This window comes from Podarcis gaigeae (genome assembly GCF_964106915.1).
Source record: "Podarcis gaigeae genome assembly, chromosome: 12".
In the NCBI taxonomy this organism is placed as follows: Eukaryota; Metazoa; Chordata; class Lepidosauria; order Squamata; family Lacertidae; genus Podarcis; species Podarcis gaigeae.
Window position 1 is genome coordinate 11,585,770 of NC_139688.1, and position 21,477 is coordinate 11,607,246.

Here is a 21,477-nt window from a genome sequence, read left to right on the forward strand (position 1 = left end):
GCCGCATGACCTCTTACCGATTCAGCAATCCTAGCCACTGCAGAGACAGTCAAACCAAAAAGGTCTTCACCCTTTAGATATGCAGGGAATAGCTGCAGCATTTCAGAACTCCTCCTTACTGAAGCAACAGGCTCTAGGATTTTATCCCAAACACCTGCATAGGATAAATATTACAGTGAATCACAAAATAAATGCAAGAGAAAAAAATAAATCACCACAATAAATTTGTTTAAAGTCATATCTACTTTGGATGTAACACTAGGATTACTCTAAAATACTAAGGGGCAGATTGTGTTTTTAGGATTCTACTGCTCCCAAGATGAATTCTTTACATCAATATCACTTCTGCATGGAAAACCATGTACCGGTATACTTTGAATATTGACTGTCCTATATGATGAACACAGCACGCATACATGGCAAACATAGCATGGAGATCATCACATATAATACTGACATGGGTACTCACCATTTGCTACAAAGAAGTCAGTTGTGCATTGACGAGTTAGCAATGCAATAGGCCTAATGGCTTCCAGTAACCAGTCAGAAATATCAAATGAACGTAAACAATGAAATGCACATCTAGCAGTTAGGCCAAAGACTTTCACACGATTCAGTGTTACCTTTAGGGGTTGAGTCCGTAAGAACCAGGTCTTCATGGCCTTGCTCAATGATCCTGATCACAAAGAGGGGAAGACCATCCTTCTCTTCAATGGAACACAGGTAGCGACACCTGCGGTTGGCATAGCGTGTGCTCCAATACAACCGGCTGGCCTCGTAACCCACAGGGTAGAGCACCTTTGAAGAATGGAAGGCCTGCATCTGGTGTGGCAGCAGCTGGCCAATGGTGTGGAAGATGAGGCTCCCCACTCGGAAGGTGTGCTCGCGATCCCCCCGTTGGACTATGCTGGCAATTTGTCGGACTTCATCCCGCTGGACGTATACCCGCCTGAAGACTGCAAAATAGCTGAGTTCTTGCTCGTGAGCGCCCTTTGGTTTGTGCATAGGGCAAAGCATAGTTTTGTCTTTAAAAAACATGCATTGTGCTTTAATGGCGCAGGTAAAGTGATAAATATTGGTGCACCTCAACCTGTGACAGCCGCTGGTGGCGCCCATTTTGTGACAGAACATGCATTTCATCTGCAAGCCCCTTTGCAGGGCGAGCTCCACGTTGATTAAGGCACCAGCTTGTGTCTCATAGACCTCAGTAGACCAAAGAGCACAGTTCAAGTGGACCCAAACATCTAAGTCAAGGTTTAGAAGTCTTGCTGGTCCATCTGTCAGCCCATCGCCCTCCTCATGACAGAAACAACACTTTCGGTAGTCCTTCGGCACTGGATCAGGTTTAATGGTTGTGCCCAGCTTTTTGAGGAACTCATCTATCTCCTCATCACAAGGAGGTTTGAATGTTCCTTTAGGAATCACAATCTGTATGTTCCACTTTTTCCACTTCATTCCTTTCCATTTCTTACTTACTGGTCGACAGTCATCCAGACCATTCGGTATAGTTCTCAGGCGGGGTTTTAGCTTCACTGTTACCTTAAGCTCATCTGGTTTTGGCTCGACTCTGGCTGCTTCAAAAGCAGGAGGGAAGGTGATAAGGGGCGAGGAAGGCGGAGAAATCTTTTCCTGTAGCTGAGGCAGGCAGTGCACATCTAACGTAGAGATGTTGTTGTTATACTGATGGAACACTTTGGGGGCTGCCTCCTTCAATGGAAACTGTGGCAAGGTTGGAATTGATTCCTGAGAAATAATAAAGCAATTAAATATGGAATCAAGGAAAACACGTTTGGTCGATAATATTTCAAAGTCAGGTGCCTATGATGTATTATGGTAGTTATGAATGCATGAACCAGCAGCATCCTATTTTACTTGCAGAGGAAACCTTATTATCTTCCTGGTGCTGTGTCTTCCCAGGCAGTGTGGTAGACTAGTAAGACTAATAATAACAGTAAATGCTTAGAAGACATGTGCTAGGAATTTATAAACTTAAGGCTGATTTACTTGCAGGTAAGTATGCCGGCTTGATGTTTGCAATGATATTCTTCTCCACTTACAAGCAAATATATTCATGGGCAGGCACGTCAGATTGCAATTTTAAGCAGAAAGTTTTAACAGAACAAAGTTACCTAGGATTCCTGAATCAAAGTTAGTGAGTTATTGATACTCCAGGGAGACAACCTGAAAATGATATCATAAAACACCACCCAAGATAAGATTCTGATGGCACCAAATATTCTGAATGTATCATGGGACGTATCATGCATATGTATGTCACTGAATGATGGCTAGAATGCACTGGGAATATCTGCTGCATGTGTTACCTGCTGCTTCAAATGATGCCAGCACAGGAAAAACACTTAATAGATTGTACCCTCTATTGCAACAAAACTGAATTTTTTGGGACAGGTACTGATTTAATCTCCTAGAGTTAACTGAGATGAAAGCTACTCTTCGTTTACACTAGAGATGGATCTTGCAAACATTTTTTTTTAAAAAAACCAGAATACAGTATTCCATCTAGCTTCAGAATTTTGAAAGAAACTGAATCACTGTATATATTTCAATTAATATTTATTGTGTATTTTATTAATGCAGCAGCACTGGGAATTACCTTGCTTTCTGAGCTTTTAGCTTGCATGGATGCTGAATAAAGAACAAAGCAGTTGTTGCTACAGAAGACAATGTCTTTCTCCATTCTTTCAGACTTCTCTCTAGAATCCTGGAAATAATAAGCCAAAGAGCGTAAACATGAACTTCAGGGAATTTCATTTTTAGTACATTTAGTAAATTAGAAAAACCAAGCTGCCCATTACTTGTAGAAACCTTTTCTTATGTTAATACAAAATCTTGGAGAACAAATCCTATTCAGAATGAACTAGGGAAAGCATTCACTTATGTTGCTAGTAATGTCAATGTGTTTATAACTCAAGACTTTGCTAATTACGTAAATGTGAGTTGATGAAATACCGTATTTTTCTGTGTATAAGACACCCCCCATGAATAAGACAGCCCCCCTTTTTTTTAACCCAAAATTTAAAAAATCAGTATTTGAAACATCAAACAAAACAACTTTCTTTCAAAATAAAATAAAATAAAATAATAAGGAAATTGTCCAGTAGCACCATAGAGACCAACTAAGTTTGTTCTGGGTATAAGCTTTCGTGTGCATGCACACTTCTTCAGTTAGAGTGACAGGGGGAGCTTTTTTGGGGAGATCACCTTTAGACCCAGGCAAAAAGTGTGCAGGATCAAAATGAGCTGGCACGTAGAAGAGAGGGGGTCAGTCTGTTGCCGTCAAGCTCTTCGCAGCCTAAGCCACACCCTGCCCAATCCTGCTCTGCCTAGAGACTGTGGCAGCAGCAGCAGCAGCAATGCCCAGGTTCCAGGATCAGAGCTGCTGTAGCTGGGAGTAGATCCAGGGGCTTTCACATGCCAGTCACCTCTCCGTGGACTAGGCAAGGTGAAGCAGGCAGGTGCCAGAACCGGAGGAGCCGACTGCTCCCCTCCCGAAATAACAACTTCAGTGCACCACTGACGACACCAAACTTTGGCAGAGAAGGTTGGGCCAAAGTTTTGGAAGGTGGGAGGGGCAGCAGAGCAGAGCCTTCTGCACAGGGTGACAAGGCGTCCTCTCCAGCACTGCACTAGAGGAGCTTTGACAGCAGCCTTTCTCTGGCTGTGGGTCCCGAGATGTTGTTGAGCTACAATTCCCATCACCCCTAGCTAGCAAGGCCAGAGTTCAGGGGTGGTGGGAACTGTAGTCCAACAACATCTGGGGACCCACAGGTTGAGAACCACTGTTCTACAGGATGCCTCATGAAGCTTAGGCTCCATGCATCAGGCTCACTCCCGGCAGAGAGGGAAAGAGTGACTTTGAGCATGAGCAAAGTGCCATTCTTTTTCCGCCATGTCACCTGACAGCAGCCAAGCTTCTCTCCCCTCCCCACATTCTGTTTATAAGACAACCCCCAAATTTTGACTGAAAAAAACCCAGGTAAAAACATCGTCTTATACACAGAAAAATACAGCATATTTGTTTCTTGATGTAAAAAATAGTTCACACTGCACCTCAGAATGTTAATTTAAGACACACAGCCCTTTCACTATGCAATATTTGTAACAAGAAATGCTGGCATGTTGGCTTGTAGTTACATGCCAAATCTACCATTATTTTACATATGATTTTGATTGTACGAAACTACTTGGTAGCGAGAATAGTTTCAAGGAAAGATAAATTGGCTGGTGGTGCTAGTATGGAGGCATGCAGACTTCTGAAATTTCTACTTTGAAGCACTCTGGTATTTATTCACAGGCTAGAGAATCCCTAGGGATCTTTATTTTTATAGAACTGTTGAAACAACAGAAATAAAATGAGAGCAAGATTTTTTAAAATTATGAACTCTCTTCTCCTGCAACTGATAAAACCTTATTACTCTGGAATGGCTTTCTGAGTTATTTCTAACTTGCCAGAGACCACTTGTTAATGAAAGAGAAATCTCTACTGAATTCTACCAACCTCCAAAATGCAGAACAGTAAGAATTAAATAGTTGTACAATGTCAAGTATATGAACTGTAGGAATCAACCTGACCCCCTCTTTTTGTAGTTTAACCTTATAAAGCAAAAAACAATAATAGACAAACGGGTATCACAGTAGTACCTGTTTCAGGAAAGGTAGATCACTGAAGGATTTCCGTACTCCACTGCCCAGAACTACGACTTTACAATGAGAGCACCACTGTGACCTCAACCCTGAACCATCTGCAACATGTGGACTGTGTGCCTTATAGCCTGCCAAGACTTAAGAACACCAACAAGTTACAAAGTGTCATTCTGAATAGAGCATATGCATTACTTCAGTGTAAGTATTAACATGGGCGTGCATGTTCCTCCAAATAATTTATCCTGATTTCATTTTTAAAGCACAATTTCCCTACAACTGTTGCACAGCAACACACCTTCCACCACTGCGGTCCTACTTTGCCCTTCCCCTTCATACCACCCTATTCTTTTTACAGTGCTTCTATTTACACATTTTTACATTGCAGTTTAATGTGACAAAATATCTGCCGCTGGACAACGTTCCACAAGTATGGGTTTTGCCTAGTCACTCTCACCAGAACATGATTCGTATTACTGAGGAGACAGAAAAATGAAGCACAGTGTCATTTTCTCACCTTGGAGTAAACTCTTCATTGCCACCTTTTCTAAAAAACAACTACAATTAACAAAACCGAAAGAAGATATATCCTTACTCACCGTTACCACTTGGGGGAAATGGCATGTTATGTTGTTTGAGTCCGTAAGGCCCTGTTAGTCCAGGAGGCCCTACAGTGCCTGCCTGAGGACCGTGAAGTAACAAGTGCTGTCTGTACTCAAAGGCTACATTTGCTCTGTGAGAGTTCATGATTCCCAGAGAGGATGGGACATCTGGTGCACTGCTCACTTCATAACTGTTTGGAATTCTGACATGCAGAAGATTGGAAAATGCAGCCACCACACTGCCAATATTCTAGAGTGGGAAAAGGAAAAAGGACAAATGCATAGCATCTTTTTTCTTCATCACATACTTAAAAGAGGTCTGCACTGAAATAGAGCAGTGCATGTTTTGCAGAACAGCCTCCCCCCTCCCCTGAATGCTCTCGTCCAGTTTTGGGGTGGGAGGGATGTAAAACAGGTCACACATTTGCACACACTCCAAATGGCAGACTGAGGGCAATGCTTCCTGGGCTCACTTCTGTTCAGCTTAATGACAGTAAATTTGACTGATTGCCTGATGACGAAACATCAACACACTAGCTACGTGATCCCTGATTGGCCGGGATTACATTAGTAAGAAGCCCTTGTTTGTTTGTTTTTAAGAAGGCACCTAAGCTGCCATTATTATTATTATTATTATTATTATTATTATTATTATTATTGTTGTTGTTGTTGTTGTTGTTGTTGTTGTTGTTGTTGTTGTTGTTGTTGTTATTATTAAATCAAGGAAAGCAGCTGCTTCAAAGAGCATGTGATAAAACAAGGAAATCGGGAATTTGTGAACCCAGCCCTCCGCAATCTAAATAAGTGCCTTTTTCTTCGAAAAACTGTTTGTGGGAAGTATTTCGGTGCAGATTTACAATTTAAAGAAATGGCACTGAAACTAATAACCAGAGTTTACAACAACTGTTGTACTGCAACACAAATAAAATAGCCATAACGTCTGCAGGACATGGGGCACAACATTGTCACAGATACATGCAGCTCACTGGAAATTTCCTTACCTCTGCAGCTGTGGGATGTAAAGTAATTGCTATGGATACAAGGCCAGATTTTGGACCATTTTGAGAAGGACCAAGCTGAGAGCCAAAGAAGCCAGAACCAGGCTCTGTTTTGATATAATTCCTTTTTTCTTCTGAACCTTCAGTTAAAGGGAGAGATACAAAATTAAATATGCATGGAACTGAGGCACATGAACATGCCGGTGGGGAAATTAGTACAAACATATAGAAAATATTTTGGCAATACCTTTTCCAGTACTGGCTGGTAGAATTGGAATGATGGGGGATGGAACAGGTTCGGGCATTTCTTCCTTTACTGCTGACAGATCAGGGTATCTACTTATTTCCATGCCCAATACACTCTCGGGAGAGGAGGAAGGAACAAAGCTGTCAGGAGTGTCTCTGTCATCACAAGGTTCCTGAACCCTGAGGGAAAATAATTGGAAATGTTTTTCACATATAGATGTGTAAAGTGGAAATGGGTATGTTTAGCCTGGTAAAGAGGAGACTGAGAGGAGATAGGCATGATATGATAGGCATCTTCAAATATTTTAAGGACTGTCACATGGAGGGTGGAGCAAGCTTCTTGTTTTCTCCTGCACCCATCCAATGGATCCAAAAGTTACAAGGAAGGATATTCCGACTAAACCTCAGTAAGAACGCTCTGACAGTAAGAGCTGTTTGACAGTGGAATGGACTCCCTTGGAAGGTGGAGGACTCTCCATTGTTTGAAGTTTTTAAGCAGAGGTTGGAGGACCATCGGCCATGTATGATCCAATTTACCTGAATTCAATAGGACTTACTTCTGAGTAACATGGTTATTTAGAATTTAGCAGCATCATGGAGCACCTAAGATAACAGATACCCAACACAAAGCTAAAAATAAAAATAATTAGAGAAAATATCTACCTCAGCTCTTCATGATTGTTATGAGGTGGGGTTGGAAGAGAAGCAGGAACATCCACACTTTTCGGACCCTGAGCCATGGCTCTGGCTAACAGATCATCCTGTGGTCTGAAAGGCAGCTGAAACTGCTTCGGTCCCAGAGCTTTGGTAACTGAAATGCAGCAAGAACAGGAAAAACAAATGACCCAAATATTCAGTGACCTATAAAAGGGGGCGGGGAATCAAAAAATGGATCCTAACTTCAACCTTGTTTTACATTTAATTAGACTTTCAGTCAGTAGCCGAAGTTGTGAAAATCTGCAGCATTCTCTAACAAATGAAAGGATGAGGGAAGCTCATGCCCACTTTATGAGGACCAACAATATATACTGGCCATGTATACATTATGTAAGCACAGAATATGCACAAAATGTTCATCAAAGTTGTTCCTATAAATTTTGTGAGAAATGATAACAAAAAGTCAAAACATTCTGCTGTAAAGTGGATTTCAAATCTGAAAAAAGTAAGTAAATGATTTTCAGACAATCTGAAAACTGAAAATGTATACTCTGGCATACATGTGAAAACTTACCATCATGCCCTCCAAGCATTCCAGCCTTTGTAGCAAGTTCTTCAGTGGTTGCAAATCCATTTACCATTTTTTGGCAAGTCACAGGTGGAGGTGTAGGAGGGAGGGAGGCCGGAGGAGTGGGAGGGTTACTCAAGTTATTCTGCTGCAAAAGGGGAAATAATTTAAAGTTAGCTTTCAGCAAGTTTATCTGGTACGTGGTAAGTTATGTATCTTACGTACAAAAGGTCCAACAGAATGCACATAATTTTTATTTTACAACTGCACATACATAATGCACCTGTTTATCTACCAGTCACACTGGCTTGGTTCAGATGCAACACAAAACCTGGTTTGGTGCTATGAGAATGAATCTGGAAGGATAAGATACTCAGAATAAGAAGTCAGTTGCTGGGTTTGGGGGTAAACCATAGCTTACTATTATATCGAAGCATTTGACCTGCAAACCAGGACTGCAAGCTTTGATCAACTTCGATTTTGCATGGCAAATGCAAGCCATAATTTGCAGGTCATGTTTGAAGTTATGCCTGAACTGAGGTGGCTGGCTTGGTTCACACATCACACTAAGCCGAACCACAGCTTAGCATAAACATGTGTGTGGGTTCTGGACAAGAAGATTGGCTGGGGAGGAACAACAACAAAAAACACCTCATTCTGCTGCAGCACTGCAGTGAACTAAGCCATGGCTTGGCCTTAGCCTGTCATCTGCAGCTGGGCTTGTGGTTTATCTGTGTCCAGACTAACTACAAGCAGTAAGCAAGATTTGCTCCATGGTTTATGGCTCACGGTTTGTTCAGGAGAACTTAACCATAAGCCTGGGTTTGGATGACACACTGAGTAAAACCAGGCCTTAGTTCAGTGCAGGGCCGCAGAACAACAGAAGGACCAGTGGGGAGCAAAGCAACCACAATCCCCTCTATGGGAGCCCACATGCTCATCTGTTTGTGCTAAGCTGATGCACCATAGCCAAGGAGATCCTCTCATCAGTCACCACCTATCTAAAGGCTTCCTCAAACTCGGCCCTCCAGATGTTTTGAGACTACAATTCCCATCATCCCTGACCACTGGTCCTGCTAGATAGGGATCATGGGAGTTGTAGGCCAAAAACATCTGGAGGGCCGAGGTTGAGGAAGCCTGTGGTAGAGCATCTGCTTTACATTTCAATTTATGGCATCTCCTCTCTGGGAACGTCCCCTGTCTGAAACCCTGGAGCACCATTGCCACTCAGTGTATACAGTGCTGAGCTAGATGGACCAATGGTCTGACTCAGTTTAAGGCAGTTTTCTGTCTCTAATAAATGGAGTGATACATACAAGAAAGGAAGGACAGACACTATCCTTCAAATTAACAGTCCTTTATGACTTCAAATTATTCTGTGTTTGCATTGCACTGGGAATTTTGTTTAAAAAGTAACTTTAAAGGTTAGGATTACAACCTTCACAATTGGATCAGTTTGAAAAGATAGAATAAAAAATATTTACAGTGTGAGTAATGGGTCACATCCAATGCTGTGGTTCCACTACGGCAGTAGACTTCCACTTCTGCATCAGAACTGCGCCCCCCCCACCCCCGTGTCTGCCAGTGTGGGAGGGGAAGTCCCGTTGCAGAAGCAGAATTCTGTTTTAAATATGCCTCACCACTTTCCAGTGAGGAAGAACAATAATAAAGTTGGCAATGGGAGAACAAGAAAAATGAAATCTTTTAAAATCCAGTATGTCTCATGAAACACCATGGTATAATTACTGCTGGATCCCAATGTTTTGTTTCGTATAGAACATTTGGAGAATCTATGTAGAAAAAAAATACACCTTGTAGATTAGCTGAGAATAGTAATCTGATACCCCGTCAAGCGTTGCACTACCAAAGCTTCCCAAAAGGCGATTTCCACTATTCAGATGGCCACTGCCATAAGGAAGAAAGTGGGCAAAACTCACTCCAATTATCGGCTCCATTAGAGGCAGCAAAGAGAGTTGCTGTAGGAAAAGATGAGTAGTAATTATTTTTCACTAGCAATATGCAACAATGAACTGTAAATTTCCACTCAATTACACTAAGATGACTGTAACCATTAGAAGCCCAAGGTTTTTTAAAAACTCATTTATTGAACACTAGCCTTGAGGTTAGTCCTTCAAGTACTTTACATAAAGGACTTCAGACAGAATCACAGAAATGTAGAGTTGGAAGGAACTCAAAGGTCACCTAGTCCAACTTCCTGCAATACAGGAATCACAGCTAAAGGAATCCCTGATAGACTGCCATCCAACCTCTATTTAAAAACCTCCAATGAAGGAGAGTCCACCACCTTCCATGGTAGTCGGTTCCATGGTTGAACAGAGTTCTTCCTAATGCTTAGTCAGAATCTCTTTTCTTGTAATTTTTTTAATAATAATAATAATAATAATAATAATAATAATAATAATAATTTATTTATACCCTGCCCATCTGGCTGCGTTTCCCCAGCCACTCTGGGCGGCTCCCAATCAAATTTTAAAAACACAGTACAGCATTAAACATTAAAAACTTTCCTAAACAGGGCTGCCTTCATATGTCTTTTAAAAGTAAGATAGCTGCTTATTGCCTTGACATTTGATGGGAGGGCGTTCCACAGGGCGGGTGCCACTACCGAGAAGGCCCTCTTCCTGGTTCCCTGTAACCTGGCTTCTCGCAGTGAAGGAACTGCCAGAAGGCCCTCGGCGCTGGACCTCAGTGTCTGGGTTGAAGGATGGGGGAGGAGACGCTCCTTCAGGTATACAGGACCGAGGCCATTTAGGGCTTTAAAGGTCAGCACCAACACTTTGAATTGTGCTCGGAAACGTACTGGGAGCCAATGCAGATCTCTCAGGAATGGTGTTATATGGTCTCGGCGGCCACTCCCAGTCACCAGTCTGGCTGCCGCATTCTGGATTAATTGCAGTTCCCGAGTCACCTTCAAAGGTAGCGCCACGTAGAGCGCATTGCAGTAGTCAAAGCATTGATTTGTCTCCTACCCTTCAAAGGAGAAGAAAACAAGCTTGCTCCACCTTCCCTGTGACAGCCCTTCTGATATCTGAAGATGACTATCATATCTCCTTTTAGTCTCCTCCAAGCCAAACATACCCAGCTCCTTCAACTGTTCATTATAAGGATTGGTTCCCAGACCCTTGATAATTTTGGCTGTCCTCTTCTGCACACATTCCAGATTGTCAATATCCTTCTTAAATTGTGGCGCCCAGAACTGGGGGGCTGACCAAGGCAGAATAGATTGGTGCTACTACCTCCCTTGATCTAGAAACTATACTTCTGAATTGCTTTAGCTTTTTTGATGCTGCATCACTTTGCTGACTCAGGTTAAGGTATGGAATTACATCCTTTCATGCACTCTTCCCAGGAGGTAAGCAGGCTTTACCAATACATTTTTGCTCGCAGACTTTGCTCTCAAATAAAATAAACTAACACCATCAGGACAGTGGCTCTCCAACCGTGGAGCACTGCAACTGCTTCCCAACCTTCTATCTTAATGATAAATGAACACCACACACATTGTTTTAAAAGCTTATTGCGTAAAAAAGAAAGAAAGATGTTTTCATGATGATTTGGAAAGTTGCAATAGTTCTGCCTCTTCTGTCTCACCTCCAAGCCTTATTATTTTTACCTACCTTCCAACAGACACTTTCTTCGTCTTTTATGCATTAGCCCTATGCCTTTACCAAGCGTCTTTCACTTTCCCATTTCTCAGTCTCCTTGCTTTCTTCTCCATGATCCTGGCTGCATTTTTTCATCAACACTCCCTAAGCAATCCCTAAAACACTGACATTATGTTGCAAGGGGCAAGAAGTCAAATATGTCAGCACCATCATGCATCACAATAAAGCTAGATGTGGATTGTAGGCAAATATTAAGTGCACTTAAAAATGTAAATACGTGCATTTCTAGATTATTAACTACTGTGAATAAACAAGCATACTAAAAAAAAACTAAACATTATGGTGCTGGATGTGACCACCTTGCTCAGTATAGTCAGTGACATAATATATCTTCAGTCTTTTAAGTTCTTTACCCCTTCAGTGCTCACCTGTTTTAACTGCATAAATGTTTCAGTGTTAGGATAAATAGCATGCTTTTCCTCTTCCTCTTTTTTTCTCTTCTTAGATCGAGGTGCTGCCTTCTCACCCGCCCTCTGAGTTCGTTTATTTCGTTGTTTTTTCATTTCATGTCCTAAATCTGCTCTCTGAAGCTGGCTGTTACCACAGCCAAATGTACCCTGCAATGGATTCCCTAATGATTGCTTATGGGGGGCGGGAGGGAAATGATAAAGATATATCAGTTCAAATCACTTAGTTGAACATTTTGTTTTGTATTTGTAAAAAGCAACATATAATGCTACTATACATTTAGCATTACTTTATTAGTTTATTATCTATAACAAGCAAGACACCCACCAAACGGTAAGAACATGACTATGAAGATGAGCATGGAGGCAACTGCATCTTTCCTCCCCTGTTCCAAGAAGGTTTTGCCCATCCTTGTCTCTAAAATCCCAAGTTTCCACCATATTTTTAACACTGTCTGGTGCCTCACCTGCCCCTTTCCCTTATGCTTTGTCACCTCAGCTACTCCCTTTAAACACCGCCTTCCTTCCTCATTTCCTGGGCCCCAAGCTGATATTGCTACACCTTTCATTACTTTAGCTCCTGCTTACTCTAAAGTGACTTTCCAAACCACCTGCTTTTTTCTGCCTCCATATATCTTTGCTATCTCAGCAGCACTCTTTAATCAGGCACCCAGCCTGCTTCCCTTCAGCCTTCAAGAAGGGGTCTGATATGAGGAAAGGGAGAGGACTGGTCTATTGGATGCCAATGTCGCATAATCACTTAAATCTGCATACTCATATAGCCTTGCTGTAGCTCTGCTTACAGTAGTTCCTAGCAGGAATACTGGTGGGGGTATTTGTCCCAGGTGCAAGGTTACAGGCTCCTGAAACATAGCTTATCAATTGCACATCTCCCTTTCCTTTTGGCAATACCCATCCTACCCTGGATCTTTAAAAAGCAGTACTGAAGGAGAAGGTGGACAGAGACTCACAAATGTTGCAGATATTTTTCTTCCTATTTTATGTATAGGTTTGAATGCATTTTTGTTACTGCCCAAATTTAAATGATAAATATATGGAAAACATGCAGAAATCATAACTCTTTGACGTACAGACACCCCCCTCACTTTTAGAAAAAGCTAAACAACAATAAAAAAGAAAACACTACAATTACCAGTGACATTAATGATTTTAGGAGGGTGAAGAGAAACAGAAGTTTAGAAGTATATAATTGCACCCATGCTAGAGAAATGCCACCCTTTCTATGTGATTCCTTCCTGCCCTAGTATTTTTGTTAACATGTTGTTTTGCTTAACAATGTCCAGAGTCTCTTGACAGGCTGCAATAATGACAAAGCATACACACCTAATGAAATCAGAACTCCAGCATTCTACACTAATATTTCACAGACACAAATAAGCTCTCTGATCTTAGATTCCAATAATGTCAAACCAAGAATCACTGTCATTAAAAATTATAGCTTTTAAGTTTGAATACAAAAGCCATTTTAAAATGATCTGTATAGTTTATTTACATACAAACAGAGTGCTAATGGCAGCAAAACCTTCCAAGCACTGGTTTTATCCAGTTTTCTAGAATATTGTGCAATTATCAGTTCACAACAGCAGGTTTCCCTCTGGGAGGCACAAGAGTTTATGAATGTACAAGAGTGACTCCCTGGAAGATATGTTAGCTATGAATTACTAAATTGGCTGACAAAATATATTATTCAGTGTTCAGCATGACTATAGTTATTCTTTCTAAGGTGCAGAATATCTTCATCAATGAATATCACTAGTTTATTACTCTGCTCAAACTAACTTATTTTGAGTAAGTGTGTGACTCAAGTGCTAGAAAAACTTTTGCCGTTCCTTATCTAATATAAACAAATGACTGCTTTATGATAGTATCTGTTCAGGGACCATAATCCAGCACGTCAAAGGAAAACTGAGGTTTATAATTTTCCATATAATCTTAAGCTTCACCTCACATCTACACTGGATATTCACTAAAACAGGTGCTTGCGAGTAGCTCTGTATATTTGTCACTTGTAAAGGCTGGGATGCTGCAACTATGTATTCAAAGGCTGTGGAGTTTGCCTTTGAATCATGCTTCTCCATTTCCTACTTTACTTGATGACCTCTAGAGGGGGTGAAAGCCCATATACAGAACATTGTGAAGGAGGAACATGTTCAACCAGTACTGCCTTTGTTTTTTTTTAAGGGCATATCCTTAGCGGCTGGGCTATTTTAAATTTACGATAAATTTACAATAAATACACAATGCTGCATCATTTCCAATACCCTCTAAGTTTGGATGTTAATAATAAAAATTGGTTACCATGCTGCCTTCCATCGGATCCCGTTTCCCCACGAATTTGCTCTCCTTAGCACTCTCTTCTGACTGTAAGCTGCTCTCTGCTTTCTGCTTGAAAAGAGAGGCGGATTTTTTGTTCTTAAGCAAGTGTTTGAGGAGTTCATTCCCTGATTCCCCTTTTGCTGCTGGAATACTGTCAGGTTGTGCCTGATTCTGCAAAGAAGGGGAAGGCTGCACAGTAGCTTTCTCCTCTTCCACTTTAATGCCATTTTCATTCTCCATCTTAGGCTCAGCTTCACTAGGGCATTGATCAGCACTTGTCTTTTCCTGATTAATTTCCTGAATGCTCATAGAAGCCTCTGTCTTGTCCTTGTCTGTCTCCTGGTTCATGCCTGGCTGCTCAGGCAATATGTTTTGTGGCAAATCAGTACTGGAGAGCTGACTTTTCAATTCTAAGGAAGACTGACTCTCAGCAGCATCTGGAGGTGATGAGCCTGGCAGCTCCTCTGCCTCCGATTCTCCTGGATGCCGTGGAAGTTCACCAGGCGTGCTAACTGTTGGGGTGGAGACAGCGTCTGAAACAACTGGAGTTGGGGGTGCAGTTATATCTGAATGTGGGGTTGATGGGGTATTTACTGACTCAGCATCGTCCTCTTTCTTCTTCTTTCTGGTTCTTTTCTTTTTGCCCTTCTCCTCTGGAATGATATCAGAATACAACTGGATGAGAGACTGACTTGTTCCAGGAAAGTTTGTTCCATGGGGCATGGCGTCCTGACCACAGGGGGGACCACTGCCAGTTCCAGGAGAAACTCCAGGCAGACCAGTGGCAAACTGAGGCCGAACCTGGTACTGTGAAAAGCTTCCACGCGGCTGCTTCACAGAATGGAAAGGGGGACTTCCGTCTGGAAGTGGGGGAGGATCGGGAACAAAGGAGGAAGATCCCACAGGCTGCCGCTCACTACACTGCGGAAAGCTGGAAGGAGGTGGGGAGTTTAGAGGTCCTTGCTGCATAATGGGTCCCATCTGCTGCTGTTGATGCTGTGGAGATTGCTGAAGAGGCCGTGGAGGCCGCATGAAATCACAAGGTAGGTCTGAATTGAAGAACGGTATTTGAGGCAAAGAAGTTCTGGCATTTAATTCTGAGCCCATTGTACTGTGCTGTTCCATTTCCATTTTCTGCTGCAGAGCTCTCTGCCGATCCACCTCCTGCATAAGCTGAATCCGTTGCCTTTCCTGCTGCTCTCGCAAACGCTCCTTTCGCTCACGCTCTTGAAAGCTTTCACTAAATGGGTTGTTGTCATCAAACTCTACACGTGGTGGTGGCCCTGACTGCACATTTGAGCTAGGAGCTGACACAGAAGTGGGAGTAACAGGATTCACTGGCAACTGTGCCATTGGTGGCTGCATCCTTGGTACACTGTGTGGGATGTGTGCTGAAGCAGCACTGGGCGGTTGCCATCCAGGCAAACTTGGCATTCTGGGTGGATTGGGTTGTCCAGGAACAACTATGGAATGCTGTTGATGCTGAAGCTGTTGAGATACCATTGGGAAACTCTGCTGACCCACTGCTGGTGGAGATCCTCCTGTGACCATTGCAGGCTGAGCAGGCATACCTGGCATCATTGCATGGGGTCCCATTCCACATTGTTGCTGTTTAATCCGATATTCTTCAATGAGTTCTGCATGCTCTTTCTGTTGCTTTCGTATCTACAATGTAAGCAGGTTATTAAGTGATGTCCGATAAAAGTACATTTTCTGTTTCTTAAGCTGGAGACTTCTGTGAAAAAAACAAACCTTAATACATATAAGCAATGAAAAAATATTTAAGAAAATACTGGGCACAACATTTTACAAACTTTCTTTAATTTTTTTTTAAATTAGTTAACTGATATTCATTTCTGTGATATATAAATTCACTCTTTTCCCTTATATTGTCTACATTTGAGCTGCAAAGAAAAGAATGACTGGCACACCTGAAGGGTAGATTTCTTTCAGCTTAGCAGGGCTGGTATGTTGGGTTATGGCTCTACCTAACTTACCATCCCTGCTAGCTGAAGTAATAATAATAATAATAATAATTTATTATTTATACCCCGCCCATCTGGCTGAGTTTCCCCAGCCACTCTGGGCGGCTCCCAATCAAGTGTTAAAAACAGTACAGCATTACATATTAAAAACTTCCCTGAACAGGGCCGCCTTAAGCTGAAGGAAAACAGAACAACTGACCCGCCTGAAGTGTAGATTTCCTGTGGCTTAGCAGGGATGGTATGTTAGGTGGAGCCGTCACCCAGCATACAAGCCCTGCTAGCCAAGAGGAAATATAAATTAATATGCTTTTCTCTATACCCATGTACAGTGGTGCCTCGCAAGACGAAATTAATTCGTTCCGCAAGTCTTTTCGTCTTGCGAGTTTTTTGTCTTGCGAAGCACGGTTTCCCATAGGAATGCATTGAAAATCAATCAATGCGTTCCTATGGAAACCGCCTTCAGACCAGGTCCGGGGACAGTCTGTCCCCCGACCTCTTCTGAAGGCCGGCGGGGGGCGAAAGTCTTTGCTTCCACCCCGCCTGCCTTCCCGGGACAGCGGAGACTTCTCCGCTGTCCCGGGCGATCTTAAAATGCTGGCGGGCGGCAGCGCTGTCGCCCGCCAGCATTTTAAAATCGTCCCGGGACAGCGGAGGACTTCTTGCGAAGCAAACCCATAGGGAAAATCGTCTAGCGAAGCGACGCAAAAACCGAAAAACCCTTTCGTCTTGCAGGTTTTTCGTCTTGCGAGGCATTCGTCTTGCAGGGCACCACTATATTCACCTTTGCCTACTATCAATTGAAGCTAACACTTCATGCCCACGATAAAGTGCACTCTAGTCCATGAAACCTTATGCCACAATAAATTTGATTGTCTTTAACTCTGTAATTTGGTATGTATTATACTATATTACATTGATGTAGCTCCACTCCCTCTGCTCCCAGCTCATGGGCAACTAGAAAATCAGGGTCCCAAAATGAGTAGGAGTCTCCACAAGTAAAGGAGGCTTCACTGCTAAAGATAGTTACCCTTGAACATATGGAGGGCAACGGAGATGGGGGACAGAGTTATTGTGTTTATTCATGCTCTCCCTACTGTGTGTGGTTATTTAAGCCCCATTATGAACACCTAAAGTGGGTTCAAGAAAACCCCTGAACTGCAGACCCGACTCTTCAGAAAGAGTGCAACTCCATTCATAGCCAGTTAAAAACCAGCATCCGGATCAATGTACCATCTTAGCTGGATTATGTTTCAGCTTGTTTGCCATTCCAGAACTGCCTGCAGACACCTGTTCAGGATTTCTACCACCTCCCTGGTAGTAAATGGGAAAGCAAGGTAAAGCTGTGTGCTATGCTTTTCTCTATACCCATGTATTCATATTTACCTATTTACACTCATCCCAAACCTCTGGATAACCTCTCTCACTGACTCCATGTGAATGTTAAAAGCACAGGGAAACAGAAGTCTTTCAGCAGCACCTGCTGGATCCACCTCTCCAGAAAAGGCCCAATCCACCATATCTTCAAGTTCATTCCAGAGAGGCTATCCAGAAGAGTACTATAGATGATGGTATCAAATGTTGCTGAGGGGTCCAGGAGAAACAACATGGTTGCATTTGTTCTGTCTGCTCTGTGGCACAGGCCAGGCCCCTGGGCAGCCAAGACCATTTTTGTCCCAAAATCAAGTCAAAGGTTAGACTAGACCAGGTTTAAATTTTGGGAATACCACAACCTGCTCTAACCTGTTCAAAAATGATAGCATTGACAGGGGACAATAATTCAGGAGTATGTGAAAATCTAAAAATACTTATGTGGCTCTGAATCTTATATTTTTGTTTCTTTATAAAAAATGCTATTGGAACACTTGCAATTTAGTTATTGATAAACTCTCACCTGTTCAAGTTGTTTTTGAACCATACTCTGCTGCTCAGTAACATGCTTAAGCTGCTCCGCATCTTCCTCTGGGAATTCTCGACCAGCTTTCTTTGCAGTGCGCTGTTTTGCAGATAGTGCCTTTTTTGATTTTCTGTGTGCTCCAATTTGTTCTTCAAGGAATTTCTGCTGCATCTGAAGAAGCTGCTGTGTTTCTTGTAGCCATTCTTCATATTGCTTTCTGTGTGAATCATCTAAGGATAAAACACAACAAATCAATTTTCTTAACATAGGTTTTGCAAACTTTCACAAATCTCATTTTCAAACTGATTTCAAAAAGAAGGGATTTTCTTTCATATCAGCCCCCCACACCAAGTATTAACACCATTCTCTTTTTGTAATAGAGAAAAAATAAATTATTTTGAATAAAATAAGAAAAGAGGATGTAAAGCATCAATAAAATCTGGAGCATGCAAGTATGCATTAACATCCTTCAAGGCAGAATTTAAGGCCAATCTTTTCTTAACCTAACCAAGAAATCAAGTGCTACCCCTTTGAAACTGACAATGGGGCTACAAAATCTCCCCCCCCCTTTTAAAAAATAGGTTTATATAAAATACATATGAAAATGAATGTCAGGTTAGTCATTATTACCCTAATATTATTATCATCTAAGCAATGCTAGTTATTCTGAGATGTTTCTGCAACTGGTTTTTCCACTTTTTATAAGTTCGATAGTTGTCACATTTCAAAAGCTTACTATGCACTGGCTCAGAATATTTCAGTTAATTGTGTCATAATTCAATTATTATCTTTGAAAAGGCTTGTGAATAAGCTGTGTGTATTCTGAAATATAATATGTGCCCATGGAGTTGGCTTCAAAGTCTAATATCAGTTTATGAGAGTTCTATACTTACTTACAAAACCAGGACCAAAATTTGGAGGGTTGGGCCTAGACATCTGCGGTGTTAGGTTTCCATCCTTGAAAGTGGGGGGGAAACAGAGTGCGTTAAACAAAATTCTGTTTTACAGTTGCTCTGAAGCTGTGAGGAATGGGAATCTGTGCTACATTCAACACGTGGTCAAGAGGCTGCTGCTACTGGGTTTGGGTTATAGGTTGTGGCATAGTTATGGACCCAGTCCAGAAAACATCCTGCTTCCCTTGTGGGATGATGAGCTCCTCTGACAAAGAGACGATCATTGCAATAAGGTGTAACAGTGCAATTCACCTGCTCATCTCAGGTAAGGACAACAATTCAAATGTCTAGGATTTCAATCCAGAGACTTACTCAACTCATGAAAACATTAGTGGCTGTGGATATGGATGCAGGTTTGTCTGAATACTCTATCCATTATAGCACATCAGCTTTTAGACCACAATTCCACTTACGAAAATCTGCTTTACTTCAAATTTCAGGACACGTTACCTGTGTGATTGCTTGCTGAACAAGATTCTGGCTTTCACCACTTGGCACTCCTGGCACTGCCTGACCCATAAAGGCAAATCTAGTAATGGGTAAATAAAATCACATTTTGGATTTGTTTTTACAGCTAAAATTAATGAAGTGTTAATAATATGAGATTTTGATATAAACTAATCTCAGAAGGGAAACATTGTGCTCCTGGGCATGCACAGTCTGCTGCTTCACCTTCCCAGCCCCTGCCCTTTTCTGCATACCACAGAGTTATTGCTATGTGCAGAGGAATACAGCTGTTTGTGTGTATGACATGAATCACAAAATAGGAAATTAATGATTAATGGTAAAATTAACGCTAAAATTTACTTTGCTAATCTCCCAAGGAAGGTAACAGCTATCAGAATAACCTGAAATTTCAGTGAGCAGAAACTCATGCTGATATCTAAGAGAAGCTAAAATAGTCACAATCTTTGCCTACCTGTTCATGACCATTTGTGGCATACCCATATTGTTCTGTGCCATTACTTTATTGATCCCTTTCAGAGCCACCATTTTCGCTTTCATTATAGGGTCAGTGATTGCATCAAAATCTATGAAACCAAAATTTAAGAAGAATAAGTATTTATTATATAAAATAGCCAGTGTGGATAAGCATATCATTTGTTCACCATTGCTAACCTGTTGAGGCTCATTTTTAAGTTTCATAATTATGACAGAAAAACTTGGTCCAGTGGTGTTTTAATTATTTTTAAAGGCAATTTACTGTGGTTACTATAGATCTTTTAGAAATTCACACTTAATAATTGGTTCAAACTATATTAAGACAGGGTGACTCTAATAGATTGATGCTAGAATGCTGATGGGCATCATAGAGAATGTTTTAGATGGAAGCAGTTCTCTTAGGTGCCATTTTCCCTCTTTATACCAGCTCTGAGCTAGTGCCAGCAGCATAATACCTTGTTTGCAAGAGAAGTAACCATATTGCTGGAGGGAGAGAGGGAGGGATGCCTTGGTAATGGACTGTGTACAGTGGTGCCTCGCAAGACGAAATTAATCCGTTCCGTGAGGCTCTTCGTATAGCCTTTTTTTCGTCTTGCGAAGCAAGCCCATTGACAGTTTAGCGGATTAGCGCTATTAGCGGTTTAGCGGCTTTTAGCGGATCAGCTGATAAGCGGCTTATCAGCGGATCAGCTGATAAGCGGCTTAACGGCTTAAGAAAAGGGGAAAAAAGGGAAAAAACCCCGCAGGAACTTGCAAGACATTTTCGTCTTGCGAAGCAAGCCCATAGGGAAATTCGTTTTGCGAAGCGCCTCCAAAACGGAAAACCCTTTCGTCTAGCGGGTTTTCCGTCTTGCGAGGCGTTCGTCTTGCGGGGCACCACTGTAGATTGCTTTCACCCACCCTTGTATTTGTTTTGAGGTTTTTACTCTACCTGTCGCCTTCATGACAGAGTCTTTCATCAAGGATTTCCTTTTACTGGCTTGCTTCAACTGAGTAAGCTCACAATTTATACAAATTTCAATAAATTGAAGTGAGAGCTGGAGCAGTGATCTCTCCCTAACTGACTTGCTGACATGACATTCTTGGCTTTATGAGAATAGCAAAGGTAAATTTTTGCCATTCTCACACCTGCAGAGCATGTTATACCATGCTCTGAATCCAAAACAAAGAATATACAATGACAATAAGAATATTAACATATTAACTGGAGTTTGGAAACAGAATATACCACTGGGGAATGTGGTTATAAGGAGTGGCAGAGTATCTGATGTGCACCTGCTTGCCCAATCCACTTGAACAGAAACACACACACACACACACACACACACTTGAATGCAATGCAAATAAAGAACATAAACAGAGTTTGGCAGAATGAAGAAACATATTTGCTCTTCCCCTTGTGGAAGACACTTTAAATGCTGCACCTTGTCCCAAATTATTCCCTTCGCCTTTACTTCTCACTCAAATTCCCACTCATATTCCTCCTTCTTAAACTAGGAGGGCCAGTAAAAATGGACTGGCAGCCCCCCACCCCCAAAAT

General features: G+C 41.8%; 1 protein-coding gene across 22 annotated transcripts in view; it reads right to left on the reverse strand.

The window, feature by feature from the left end:
- The window catches only part of KMT2C (lysine methyltransferase 2C), a 151,828-nt gene that overhangs the window by 7,295 nt on the left and 123,056 nt on the right, over nucleotides 1-21,477 (reverse strand). For 19 of the 22 annotated variants that reach the window (XM_083704439.1, XM_083704435.1, XM_083704434.1 and 16 more), the window contains 16 exons: nucleotides 19,915-20,026; nucleotides 19,446-19,524; nucleotides 18,936-18,999; nucleotides 18,040-18,272; nucleotides 14,146-15,828; nucleotides 11,788-12,000; nucleotides 9,545-9,709; nucleotides 7,740-7,881; nucleotides 7,172-7,319; nucleotides 6,510-6,688; nucleotides 6,266-6,402; nucleotides 5,262-5,514; nucleotides 4,663-4,802; nucleotides 2,615-2,722; nucleotides 624-1,743; nucleotides 18-154 (listed from right to left, as the gene is read on the reverse strand). In XM_083704439.1, the coding sequence (XP_083560565.1) occupies nucleotides 18-154; nucleotides 624-1,743; nucleotides 2,615-2,722; nucleotides 4,663-4,802; nucleotides 5,262-5,514; nucleotides 6,266-6,402; nucleotides 6,510-6,688; nucleotides 7,172-7,319; nucleotides 7,740-7,881; nucleotides 9,545-9,709; nucleotides 11,788-12,000; nucleotides 14,146-15,828; nucleotides 18,040-18,272; nucleotides 18,936-18,999; nucleotides 19,446-19,524; nucleotides 19,915-20,026 (4,913 nt within the window). The remainder of the gene's footprint in view (nucleotides 1-17; nucleotides 155-623; nucleotides 1,744-2,614; nucleotides 2,723-4,662; nucleotides 4,803-5,261; nucleotides 5,515-6,265; nucleotides 6,403-6,509; nucleotides 6,689-7,171; nucleotides 7,320-7,739; nucleotides 7,882-9,544; nucleotides 9,710-11,787; nucleotides 12,001-14,145; nucleotides 15,829-18,039; nucleotides 18,273-18,935; nucleotides 19,000-19,445; nucleotides 19,525-19,914; nucleotides 20,027-21,477) is intronic. The other 3 variants (XM_083704423.1, XM_083704422.1, XM_083704433.1) reach the window with 3 other exon arrangements.